Source organism: Aristolochia californica, unplaced genomic scaffold (genome assembly GCF_029961685.1).
Source record: "Aristolochia californica isolate CCGP_79_NKW_82.1479 unplaced genomic scaffold, dmAriCali1.0.hap1 SCAF_12, whole genome shotgun sequence".
Classification (NCBI taxonomy): domain Eukaryota; kingdom Viridiplantae; phylum Streptophyta; class Magnoliopsida; order Piperales; family Aristolochiaceae; genus Aristolochia; species Aristolochia californica.
In genome coordinates, this window is record NW_027181793.1 from 19,768,758 (window position 1) to 19,782,524 (window position 13,767).

General features: G+C 34.3%; 1 protein-coding gene across 4 annotated transcripts in view; it reads right to left on the reverse strand.

Annotated features, from left to right (window-relative positions):
- Positions 1 to 2,773: 2,773 nt before the first annotated feature.
- Positions 2,774 to 13,767, reverse strand: part of LOC137945402 (DNA polymerase delta catalytic subunit-like) — a 56,170-nt gene continuing 45,176 nt past the window's right edge. For 2 of the 4 annotated variants that reach the window (XM_068791283.1, XM_068791279.1), the window contains 14 exons: positions 12,830 to 12,886; positions 12,633 to 12,720; positions 12,388 to 12,467; positions 12,144 to 12,257; positions 11,920 to 12,034; positions 11,678 to 11,850; positions 11,467 to 11,538; positions 6,729 to 6,803; positions 6,554 to 6,643; positions 6,302 to 6,462; positions 5,054 to 5,127; positions 3,707 to 3,794; positions 3,498 to 3,594; positions 2,774 to 3,152 (listed from right to left, as the gene is read on the reverse strand). In XM_068791283.1, the coding sequence (XP_068647384.1) occupies positions 3,507 to 3,594; positions 3,707 to 3,794; positions 5,054 to 5,127; positions 6,302 to 6,462; positions 6,554 to 6,643; positions 6,729 to 6,803; positions 11,467 to 11,538; positions 11,678 to 11,850; positions 11,920 to 12,034; positions 12,144 to 12,257; positions 12,388 to 12,467; positions 12,633 to 12,720; positions 12,830 to 12,886 (1,275 nt within the window). In that variant the 3' untranslated portion in view covers positions 2,774 to 3,152; positions 3,498 to 3,506. Of the gene's footprint in view, positions 3,153 to 3,349; positions 3,418 to 3,496; positions 3,595 to 3,706; positions 3,795 to 5,053; positions 5,128 to 6,301; positions 6,463 to 6,553; positions 6,644 to 6,728; positions 6,804 to 11,466; positions 11,539 to 11,677; positions 11,851 to 11,919; positions 12,035 to 12,143; positions 12,258 to 12,387; positions 12,468 to 12,632; positions 12,721 to 12,829; positions 12,887 to 13,767 lie in introns of those variants that run through there. The other 2 variants (XM_068791281.1, XM_068791282.1) reach the window with 2 other exon arrangements.

Sequence of the window (13,767 nt, forward strand, 5' to 3'; positions counted from 1 at the left end):
AGTGGTTTTAACTTGTCTTGCAAATACCTTTTGTTTTTGCCTAATATTTTTACTTGTTAAGTTTCCATTTGTAATTGGAATATTTTGGTAGTTGAAGATTCTGATTGTAACAAACTGCTGGTCCTATCCATTTCCTTTTTCTTTCCCATGAAAAAGCCAATTGTTTTGTATTTCATTTGTGTTAAGCCATCTAAACCTCTTCAATGACACATCAACACACAAAGACATGTACAAGTGGATACATCACCTACAAAGTACATCACCTCCCTCTCGGCCTTTGTTTCAAAGCCGCCATCTTTGAGCATCCGTCGCAATTGCCTGTCGTTGCTCCATCGCAAAGCATTCAGTTAGAGCATCTCTGTTGCAGGGCGTACGTCGGAGCACCACCTCTGTCGTCATTGCCTGCTGGCCCGTCGTTGTCTACCCACCATTATCGGCAGTGTGAGGAAGACGACGTTGTTGATTTAATTTTTTCTAAGGTAGGAAAAATTAAACCAGCGTTATTTATTCATTAGATTTATTTTTTTATTATTGTATTATATTAGTGATTTAATAATGTTAATTAAAATATTATTAAATCAAGCATTTGATCAATTATTTTAGTTTAATAAAACCTATTTTTCGTCCATTAACTCCCCCTAAGTTGATAATACTAAAGGCATGAATTCGTTGTTATATTACAAGGCATAAACGTTTGCTTTTATACTGTAAATTGTGGACTATTACGAGTAACTCGATTCATTTTCAAGCATGCTTTTTGAGTTTTAATTTTATATATATATATATATATATGTGTGTGTGTGTGTGTGTGTGTGTGTGTGTGTGTGTGTGTGTGTGTGTGTGTGTGTGTTATTAATAATCTATCCTAGATTAATAATAAAATAATATATTTATTTATTTATTATTATCATTAAATTTATTACTATATTAAATTAGAAATTTAAGACTGGTAATTAAAATATTTTTAAAGAAAGCATTTGATCAATTATTTTGGTTTAATTATCCCATTTTTATAATTAATTAAACTAATTATTTTTATTTTTTAAAAAATTTATTATTAATTAATACTACGTAAAATCCATCTTCTGTTTTTTTAATTAATTTATTTATTTTTTATAATTTATTATAGTCACACGTAATTATTATATTATTTTATAATAAAATGTAATCATTGATTAATATAATATAGTATTTCATTAATTATTATATTAATATATTATAATACTACATTAAATCACTTATTAGTGTAGTTTTATTTTGGTTAATTATTTGTTTAGGTATATGTTCTATTTAAGTATATTATAAAAAGTTACGCATTGTCTTATTTACATTTATTTTTCATTTTGGGGCACTAACACTGGAATCTGTTTTCTAATGCGCTTGAACTCGTCTACACTAATAGCCAAGGAAGAGTTGAAGTGTAATGAAATCATTGCCTTGAATTTGAAGTCTAACTTCAACTTCAACTTTAATGTTGACTAACCCCCCATCAAGGAGAATTATTCTCTCAAATCACTCAATCAAAGGGAGAAATTCAAGGCCAAATAAATCACTTATGAGGAGGAAATCAAGATCCAAGAAACATGGGAGAAGAAAAGAAAATTAACACATTGATTGAAGAAAGATCAAATTGATTTGTATAAAAATGTCATGACACCTAGATGACATTATGCATGATTTTTTGTTACTTAATTAAGAGTTTTGAAAAACTATATAGTAACTCATCTTTATTCATTCAGTTGAAGCACTCAAAAGAATTTGTCCCCTTTCGCTCCCTCTCTTGGTGTTGATCACAAGTGTCTCAAAGTCTATTCCATTCTTTCATCCACTCATTCACTCATTCATGGTGGCTTAAATTTTCCCAAGATAATATACCTTTAGTAGTGTCTATGCATGTTTTTGAAGCACTCAAAAGAATTTGTCCCCTTTCGCTCCCTCTCTTGGTATTGATCTCAAGTGTCTCAAAGTCTATTCCATTCTTTCATTCACTCATTCACTCATTCATGGTGGCTTAAATTTTCCCAAGATATATACCTTTAGTAGTGTCTATGCATGTTTGTTGTAGGTCATTCTTTATAGTTGATAACCTTAGATTATTGTCCAAACTACCAAAGAGAAATAAGTTAACTTCTATGTGTTGAAATGCCTTTTTGTGAACGTATCAGGAAAGGTGTGATTGCTAGTGGGTCAGCTGATGATGCCTATACATCTCTTTGTTGAAAGTGGATTCTGTGGGCGGAAATGATGCTTTGAGTTATTAGTTTGATATGAGTACGATAATTTTTATTTTCTTAAATAGTTTTCTTTGACTCTATTATTTTTTTTCAGTGATTCAATTTGAGTTTAACAAGACCAATTCTTTTTAGATAAAACAAATTTAAATTTATTATTTAATATTTTATTTTACTGAAAATTTAAAAAATAAGTATGGTAATGTATGAGATTAATTTTTAATTTTTATTTATTTCCTTGAAAAATGCATTAATAAGTCTATTTTAATTTTCTTTGATTAATTTTTAAAATTTCCCATGTATTTCCTAGTAAGGCACTAATAGGATAGGATTTTCAATGGAGGTTTCATGGAAATGTATATCCTAGAAAAACACTTAAGATATAAAATTCCAACCAGGGGCACAAAGAGGGCCTAAGTGAAGGAGGGTTGTCTCGTATGACAAAGATCCAACGCTTTACCTTCCTAAGCGCTGAGGGTGGAGTAGGAGGTTCTTCTCGGATGGCATGATCCAACTCTTTACGTCTAAAATGTCAACCGCTGTAGACCATAGAGTAAGATGTTGGTAGGCATATAGATACAAGAATTCTTTGCAGAAAGGTCTTTCACTGACTACAAAATTCTTTAATGCCACAGAATCACTTTGGTGATCACAAAGCTGACCAGACTTGTTGATCTAGCACAAAGGCAGCAGGTCAATTTTTCAAGGGTAGTTGATCAATTATCCATGTCAATACTAAGCTCCAATCATCGTGCCAAACTCAAGGCAAGTTAAATATTACTTCCATCATCGATTGAGGACATAATTCACTGGATCCATTCATCAGGCACTACCAGCAAACTACCATCCTTTATAAGCGAAAAAGGAGAACTTCCATGCTGGCGGCACAAGGTGATGCAGCAAAGCCTTATCGTTTATTTCCTGTGGACACACAAGTTTTAAAGAACATAACATTCATGTCAGAGTTACAAGAAAAGTGCAGAACAAATGTATTAGTTAAGCCAGAGAAAGGCAATTAACTTGAACATAATACCGCACAGGAAGCACAACTCATAATCAGTACATAATGGGTTGCACTATCTAGACCAATGAAATCATTAAGTACAGAACAGATCTCTGCGAGTGGTGTGTGGTTCAGGCTTGTCATCAGTGAAATGAGCTACATCTTGCAATCTCCAAAATTACCCTATAAAGTAGAATAACAGCTAAGTGATATACAGCTAACATAAGCAGTAGGACTAGTAAGAAATGAAGACATGTAAACACCTCAATCTATCAAAATTGCCACCGTTCAAGCTGCATCTTAGCTTCGGCCATGTCCTTTTGAGCCTTTTTTCTCCGATAAAATATTGGACAATCACGACTGCAGGGGAAAAAAGAGTCATACTACCCACTTCAGAGATATTTCAATTCTTTCATCTTATCAATTTGAAAATATGTAAAAGACATTTCAGTGGCCAGTGAAAATAAAGAACCTTGTGCAAAGAACATCTTGGTGAAGAGAGCCTTGGCACTCCTGGCACTGTGTCCACAGCCTCCCAAAAAGCTTTTCTAACTCAGAAACTGTAAACAGTATCAACTCATAAAGCTGTTAAATTCTATATGCATTGCTCAAATATTGCTGCGGTCCTATGAGCAAGAAAATGAGCTAGGGAACCAATGGGCCATGTTTTAGATATTATCCACCCCATTAAAAAAAAAGATAATTTTCTGTACTAGCATGACCTTAGACTGCAGCCAAACAGAAGATTGGAGATAATGCAGGTTGAAATATCTGTAAAAAGCGTATTTTGGTAATTTACCTTGGTCATATGTCCCTCATAAGATAGCCTTTAGCTTATCTTTATGCTAAAGTTATATGGTTAAATTTTTTTTTTATTCTGATGTGTAATTAGGGAGATGTAAGAGCTTATATGAAGAGGGGCATAAATGTCATTTTATACTTCTTTTCTTAAGTTAGTATCTAAGAGAATTGATGGTCATTTCCAGACCCTGAGAGCTGCTGCACTATTCAACACAGCCTTCTCAACTTATTCTCTTCTATTATCTTTCTCTTTTGTCCCCTATTTCTTCTTAATTTTTCATATTCTACAATGCACCTATTAGTCAACAGGGAAATGCCAACAAAAAAATCGTCTTGAGTGAAAAGTTGAAGATATATTGGAAAGAAGGAAAAAAAGAAGAAAGAAGAGAGTGGAAAAGAAGCAGCATTGTGCAGCAGCCACTGAAAGGGGTCAACAGCTCGGCCTCTAATTCTTTTATTAGATTCACTTAAGTGAAATCTTACACAAGCAACAAAATAACCCTCATGACTTGACATCTACAGCACCTTATTATGAGGAAAATGAAAAAAAAAATTACATCCTTACCCTTTTGAGACACATCATCTACCAGCACACTCTCACCTAAGCCTAATGACTCAAACATCCACCAGTTTAATGACTAAAATACCCTTGCATTGTAACATTGAGAAAAGCCCGAAATCCTATTTAGGATTTAATCCACAACCTAGTATAAGAACTTGTGTTGAGCCTCTCCATTCTCTCCTTCAAAGTTGAGCTTTTGAGTTAAAAACCTTTCTACATGGCATCAAAGCATGTTTAATGCACCTCCACTCTAAATGATTCACATGAATGGAGATAAAAAGAAGGCCCATGATTGGCCATATTATGCAATTTCCAGTACATGATGAACACAACAGATCTATGGTCTAACCCAGAGGAAGATCAAAATGGCCACTAGCATCATGCTCTACAGATTCAACTGTATGAATTTCTTCTATATCCAAAAATTATGTTTAACAAGGATTGAGAAAAGCATACCATTAGCTACAGTTTTGCAATACAATTCAGGTTCTCTTCCCTTGCAGTGTGAACATAGTGTTTGATCTGAATTGCTGGTACCAACAGAACAGCAAGATAGAACACATAAGATTTTTATTTTTTGGAATGGAAGATAAAACAAAAGAGATTTTGCAACAACAAAGGCTTTCAAAAAACCAATAGTTAGCTATATATCTAAATACTTTATGCATATATTTATTGACAGATAAAGAGAAAGAAAGACACACAGAGAGAGAGAGAGAGAGAGAGAGAGAGAGAGAGAGAGAAATTATCTGTATATTCGATCAAAACACAGAAATTATGGACACAAAATCTATCCTTAATTCTGAAATAATCTTGCCTTCTTACAAATTCTTGAAGACAACAAACTAACATGATCCATAGCTACAACCATCCAATCTTCATAGAGGTATAGGTCATAAACGAACTAAGCAATCGGATAACAAAACAGAAGTTTCATAAGCAAAAATCTCAATGTTGAAGTTGAGCTGGGTCCATAGAAAATAACTAACCATTGTTAAAAGGCATTTTTCCATCTAATAAAACCAAAACCAAGATTAACAAACCCCCCTCCCAAAAAAAAAAAAAGAAACTACAATTTTTTTCTTGATTCATATTCAGTTCAAGGACATAATCTTGCCTCACTCCAAATTCTTGCAGTTAAGAAAATAACACGACCCACAACTACAACCATCCCAACTTCATAGAGGTCTATAGACCATAAATGAAGTAAACAAAATAAGTAAAAACTTCAGTTTTGAGGTTAAGTGGAATCTTTATCAAATAACTAGCCAATGTTAAGGAGGCATTCTCCCAACTAATAAAACCAAAATTTTCAAGCTTATAACCAGTATTGAGCTTACATATAGGCCAAAGAACAACAAGGTTTTTACCCACCAATACTCTCATTCACATCCATATCTAAACAAGCAACCAGGACAAAATATAGAGTATATATAGATAGGCCAAAATTTTGAAATAAGCCTTGAATTCACTCTGATATGATATTTAAGTGGAGGGCATCCACCCAAAAATAACTAGTCAAAGCTAGGATACTGTATCCTAACTAATAAGCTCAATATCTTCTAAGCCATCCTGCAGGAAAATACATCCACTGACAACTACCCATAACCCAACAACTAGCCTAAGCTGTGAAACATATACTGGCCATAGAAAGGTGGAGCTTTTACCCAGAAACTGTTAGTACATGAGATGAATGTTTTTTACCTAATAAGTGCTTTGCAACCAATACAACTGAGTTGCTTCTTTGCAAACTTCATTATGCCACCAGTTGATGGAGTAGATATTGAGACAGCCCTTGTGTGACTCCCATGGAGAAGCTCCCTGCTTGCATTCTTCAAAATTGGCTCAAAAATTCTCAGAAGTGGCTGCAACTCAAACACAAACAAAAATGTATATTAAATAACTAAATGACATGAGTCTAGTGACATATAATCTAGATGCAACAAATCAACCAACCTTGCTAATTTGATTTTCAAGATAGTATTGAGCATCGATTGGAATATTGTTCTCCAACACGTAGATAGGATCCTCAGACCTTTCATATGCCTGTTCTCCATAAAATTGTGCATTGAGAATCCACCGACTTCCACAACAAACAAAGAAGAAAATATTCTGATCAAAATTAAATTACCTTGGCACCTTTGGCAGCTTTAACAATAACATATGGAACACGATCTCCAACATTTGGAGCAGTTGCAGCATCTCTCTATTTGTCGCAACATAAACCATCACAAAAGAAAATAATGATAAACAGTCTAATATTGTGCCATGTTTTTCTTGGATGACTGGAAGGGAAAAGAAGTGAGAGAAGAGAAGATCACAGAGAAGAAACTAGGACAATGAAAACCAGCATCCCTCTTCGAGTCCTCTTCTTTTGATGGAACATGTCACAATCAAAACAACATTATGCCTTTGATTAAGTATAAAGACCAGAATGTCTTTGACACCAAGTTCTGCGGATTCCACGGAACAATTCCATATATCCTGATCTTCAAAACTCTTAGCTTGGAATGTCCATGGTTTTTATATATTTGCTATTTTTCTCAGGAAAAAAAATTATGTACAAACAGAAAAAACTTAAGAAATACAGAAGAAAAATCATAAAGTTGTTTAAAGAACTATAATTAAACAATTGGAACATGTCACATTTCAATTACTTGTGTTCATCTATCCAAGAAAAGCCAACTCATTTCCTTTTCTTCTCTATTCTTTTCTTTTCCTGGATAGATGAAAACAAGTAATTGAAATGTGACACATAACAATTGTCTGATTGTAGTTTAAGAAAATTTATGACTCAGTTTAATTGTATTGCTTTGTTTTTTTTTACTTTGGCTAATGATATACCTCCTTTTTCAAAAAAAAAACCAAACAAATAGCATTTCATATGCTCCCATGAGGTGCTGCTGCAGCAAGAACTAGAAAATATGCACCAAATGTGCAACTTGATATTAGAAACATACGCACTATCATGCAAGATCACTTGCATCAAAGAAAAGAATTAACAGTCTAAAATTTTATTAGTTATAAATAAAAATGACATGCAGTGCAGGGAATGGTACGGCTGTTTCACATCCCTGAAAACTATATTCAAATACACCAAAACATTTTAAACAACTAATACAAGTTAAACCAAGCTCTTTTAGAAGCTACTAAAATCTAGAAATAAGAAACACCTAACAAGAAGGAAATTGAATGAACTCAGAAACTCCTAAACTAAACCTAGCAGTTTGTTGGATTCATTATAGGCCCAGTTCTACTAAGGCAGATCCTTTGGCTCATGAGGGGGTTGCTTTAAATTGTCTTAAAGTGGAAAATATGTTTCCTTTTACGTTCATTTGTTGTATTTTATTTTTTTAAATTGCTTTGTCATGCTTGCTTCTTTTAGACACTTATATTTGTTGATTTCTAAGGCCAACACATAAACACAAGAGATCTCAAGAAAAGGAGAGAAGAGAGAAACTCTACCTCTTGGGAGAGAGGAGAGGAGAAACCAAGGGAGAGAAAAAAAAGGAAAAGAGGTGTATGAACGAATTTGAGCCAAGAGGAAGAGGCTTGAATTCTCTACCCCATGCCTTGAGGTTGTATTACACTTGTGGGAAGGAGTTTACAATAACTACAATGCCCTTAGAACTACATACTTCAAAAGGAAAAAGACATAGGAGGACATACACCAGCTGGCAAAATTACATTTCAATGTCATCTCTATGGAAGTTCTCCTTATTTACTAGCCATGCCACCCCTATACACGTGGGCCTCTTTTAACACTCCCCTTCAAGCAGGTGTTTGTAACTTTACTTTTGCAAATAATCTTAGTAAAAAAACTTGTATGCTTGAAAAAGAAATTTTGATTGCCTTGCTTTAATTCATCTTGCTCTTGTTCACATCTTGCTTGTAGTCTTCATCTTGTTCTCATCTTGTTCTCCCCCTTACTTAGATATTCTAGTCACATATATTTTGATTACCACAACACGTGGAATTATTTATAGTAGATTATAATTCTTCTCAAATGATAGCAACACTCATAGTTCAATTTGGAAGGAGGCGCAACCACTACAGCACTCAACTTCCACTCTTATCATTCATACTTTTCCTTCTATTCTCCCCCACAAGCTGGGAGGTAATGGTAGTGATCCCAACTTGAAACAAAAAAATAGTTTTAGTAATTGTCTCCTCCATCAAGGTGTCCCAAGGATAAGTACTCAATCGGACACAGACTCTCAAAAAGTAAAAAACATGGGTGATAAAGTAAGTGTCGAAACCAACCTCAAAGGATTTCGAACAAAATAGTGATAATAATCACTGAATAGGGTAATGCATGTCACTCAAAAAAACGGCAATAAAGACCCAAAGGGTACCAATAAAAAGTCTCAATAAACTTAAAAACACCCATGTATAAAAAAAGAGGACCAACCATAGCAACATACCAAGGAGTTGGCCTAAGAGGGTAAATGAGAATAAAAAAGGATGGTAAGAGAAAGGTAACCGAGTAAAAGGGTTATGGGAGATTTAAGGAAGAGAAAATAATCATCATAGCAATAAGAAGGAGACTGTAATGGTAGTATTGAAATAACTTAATAAATTTGACCAAGTATGACCTCGGAGAGATAAAAAAAAAATTCTTCTATAAACATGATGATTAAGGAAATTTTAAAAAAAATTCAAGAAGAAAGTTTCGAGATGGAACATAATAATGGAAACTTTCCAAACATAGACTTCTCATATAAGGCAATTACTTTTTTACACAACTTGACCAATTTGGAAACAAAATATTCAAAAGATAAATTCTGGAATAAGGGAGATTTAGGACACTAATATTTGGAATTTGGAATGAGGAAACAAGAGTTTCCAACTCAAAATTTTCAGACTTTGTCAAAAATGAAACTAGACACATATAGGGAAAGACTTCTCTTAAGGAAACTAATGTGATGTGAGATAAAAGAAAGAAAACTTTTAATGAAGGAAAGATACTTAAGTCGGAAAAATCTTAAATAGAGTTTTAAAACAAATAGGAAATTTAACCAACATTAGCAACTCATACAGTGAAGCAAAAAATTCAGCTTAAATTTGGATTTTCGCATCCAACAAGATACCAACATGACCTTTAGTTCTTCCAATATGGATATCTCTCTCTAGAAAAATCAGATTGATAAACGGTATATTGGTATAGAAAGTAGACTCATATAGCTTTCTTTTAAGATGTAATTCTTAATATAAATTTTCAGCTATGTTGGTACAAACCATTCAAAAAGTTGAGGCTTTCTGCTGCTACACAACTTTTCTGCTGTATGACCTCCGATGCTTCGAATATCAATTTCTCTTTCTTGAAAAATCTGATTTCAACGATTCTGTTTGAGTTGGAAGCTAGACTCAAAGATCTTTCCAACAGTATATAATTTTCTATATAAGCATACGGTAAGAGAGTAAAACATCCGGAGATTCAATTCTAATGCTAACACCCCGGATAATACAGCTTCTCAGGCAGTGGGCCTTATCTCAAGTTGGTTACATACTAGGAAGGAGTTTGCCTCTCTATCGGGTGTTTCCCTTCGGGAAAATTAGGGTTTGATCACGCATATGGCAGGCCCCTGCAGGAATCCGGTTATGGCTACCTAGGATACTCCCCCTTACAACTGCATCAAACTCAATTTTGATGGCAGTGCTTTAGGCTGTCCTGGGCCGACTGGAGCTGGTGGTATTTTCAGAGACAGCAGTGGAGACCCTATTCTATCCTATGCTGGGCCGGTGGGTATTATTGATTCAAATACTACTGAAGTGAGTGCTCTTTTATTCGGCCTCCAAATCTTTAAAGATCAGCTTCAAGGCAAGCTGCTTATCGAAGGAGACTCAAAGACTGTCATCAGCTGGTGTTCAAAAGATAGTTCCCCCCTGGGCGCCATTGGCCAATCACTGATTGTATTACTAACATTGTGTCATCCATTCATTGTAATTGGAACCTCATTCCTAGATCAGCCAATTCTTTGGCTGATAAATTGGCAAAATTCGAAACCTCCCAGTAATCTCTCATTGTTTGGAAAGACTTCTCCTCTTGTAATCTACTCGTTTGAGCTCTCTTAATAAAATTCAGCATCATTTCAAAAAAAAAAAAAAAAAATTAGTGAAATATCCAATAAAAATCAAAAATTGGGAAAGAAGACTAAAGGAAAAACGAGAAACTCTTTTTTTTTTTTTTTTCTTCTTCTCCCTTTCTTCTCCTTTTCCACATCAGATCCTTGCCCGCTCTAATACTATGTTGATTTTTAGAGCCAACAAATAAGCACAAGAGATCTCAACGGAAGGAGAAAAGAGAGGAAATCTAGCTTTTGGGAGAGAGGAAAGAAAAAACCAAGGGAGAGAAAGAAGAGGAAAAAAGAAAGAGGTGTGTGGACAAATTTGAGCCAGGAGAAAGAGGCTTGAATTCTCTACTTCATGCCTTGAGGTTGTATTTATAGTTGTGGGAAGGTGTTTACAATGATCACAATGCCAAGGATTTTTTTTTAAATTAAAATTTTACTAAGGCAATAGAAGAATATACAAGAGGCTAGCTAAGCTAGGCACAAAAAGAAAAAGCAAGAAAAAAATAAAATAAAATACATCATGTGGGATCAACTAGAGGAAATGATTGTCCACAACCAAATCCAACTAACTCCAAGGACTATTCCCCTTAGATCTGCTATAGTAACAGATCCAAGTTGCCTTGCATAACAAGTCTTCTCCAGCTGTTCTCTCTCTTCCTCTGCTAGATCATGCTGTTCTACCCATCAATTGTCATCTAAGGCTGCAATACCTAATAATCTTTTTTCATGAACAAAATATCATTTTGCAATTCACAGGAAAAACTGCATTGGAAACAAAAAGAAAGCCCTCAATACCTTACGCATCCGTTCAGCAAGTTCAACATGCGCAGCTTTCACTGCATAGTCATCCCCTGTTTTTGTCAAACCCTATTTCATTTAAAAAATTAGTTGAATATCAAAACAACCCAGTCCATGAGCAGAGATTTAGAAAGCAGCTACCAAAAGTGAAAACCACACCTAGAACACAGTACTGAAAGAGTTTTCCTGGAAGAGCTTGATTTTTTACCTTAGTGATAACCAAGACAGATAAATCCATACGGTTCATCAGAAGATCTGAAATTGTGTTCTTAACATACTGAATAGCACCTGGTATATCTTGATCAATTAGGATTTTGTGGAGGCATTCTGTTACCAAGTTTTTCACCAGAAGACAGTTGTCTCTCCGAACTGTCTCAATTCCTGTTCATCACAAGAAAAAAATAAGCATGTGTGCCTCAAATTTCGCAAGTAAAAATTTGAAGTTCTCACCTTTTGTGTCCATTTTATCAAACTTATCTGGGTTTGTCCATAACAGACCTGCATACCTCTTCTTGCTAATCAACAGGTATGGATAGTAAACCTTCTCAAACTCTAATTTTATAGGCTTCATAGCACAAGCAAGAAATGACTCCACCATCAGTACGATAAAGTAATTTACTGAAAGAAGCAAAAAACTTCAGAAGACAAAAAGAAAATAGGATGTGTTTTTCTACCCTAGTGAAAGTACCACTAATATACTCTGCTGCTTCTCTCCCTAGCTTCATTGCAGCTTCCAAATTTTCAACACCAAATCGCACCATAACAGAATCTGTATCCCCATAAATGACCTAAAGAAAAAATTATGGCTTTCTGAGAGGAAAAATTCTTAAAACTGTAAAGTTTGCATGGTTTTACATCTGATATGATGCACTCTGTCAAACTACATTATAGCTATTTTGTCAAACAAGACAAACTAACCTCAGCATTATGATCATAGCCACCAACTGTAGTGAATTTCTCTTCCACAAGTTTTTTTGTATGCTCAATCATCTGTCTACCTGAATATATAATGACAACTTTAACATGAACAAGATGTGGCATAAGAATACAATTTTATAACTTCATATCATGGCAGGCGTAAAAGTTCCTCAAACAAGAGTAAGACTAATTATTAATAATGTTTGAAGGATAACACCTACAGATGTAGCAAAAATTTTAGTTACCATAGCTAGTGACACTAGAGGATATCTCCAAACATGGTAATTGTCCCACAGTAGCACCAGTAAATCCATAGACAGAATTTGCACTTATCTGAAAAAAGCAAATAATTCAAGATAAAGAAAATACTGGATACACAAGAGGGGATTTTCATTTTAACAAAAAACTGAAAAGTGAATATAATGGTGGGAAGAAGTTTTACTTTGAGAGCCAATTGGCGACCATCCAGCACAGCCTTCTCAAAAGGGTCTTTAGCTTCCTGAAACATAGTAGCTTTAGTTGCATAAAAAATGGAAATTAATCAATGCTTGACTAATACACAGACTGCAATATAAAACAGAATAAAAAGAAATATGTAGCAGAAGATTGTTTTTGGTTCCAAAATCAAATGGGCATTTTCCCTTTTACTCAAATAAATCATTTTTAATGATGTCTAACAACACTTCTCTGTTTGATAGAAAACAGCATTGTGGGCCACGGATTTAGTAGGTGCCACTTGCATCCACTGCATTATTTAATATATAATGGAGACAGGAAAAACTGCATTTGGGAAGCATCTATTGGATATTCTCATTTCATGCAGGAGAAATTATTGAAAAACTAAATCTAGTAAAACATAAAACTCTACAGAATAATAAACTCCTATATGTTTTTCATTTTGACAATAGTTGGAGGTTACCTCCCAAAGCGAGATGATAAAAAATAAGTCAAAATTGAGAGTTTTGGAGAGAGAATGAGGGAAAGAGGAAAGAGAGAAGAGAGCTTGAGAAAAACTGCTCCCCACTTCTTCTTATTCACTCAAGTGTTAGACAGTTACAAAGAACTACCCCTATTTAATTACATTTTACATAAACCCTTATATCTCCCAATAGACTTACCAAAATTACATGAAATTTGTACTAATAATAAATTTAAACATGCTGAGCAATAAAATATCAATTCCAGAAATTACAGCTAAGGTAAAATGACCAAAATACCCTTCTTCTGATTTTCTAACACTCCCCCTCAAGCTGGAACATATATATCCATGAAACCCAGTTTGCCACAAAAAAATTCAAATTCACGTCTTCCAAGGGATTAGTAAATATATCTGCCACTTGATCACCGGATCTAACATATGGAGTGACGATTTCCCTCATC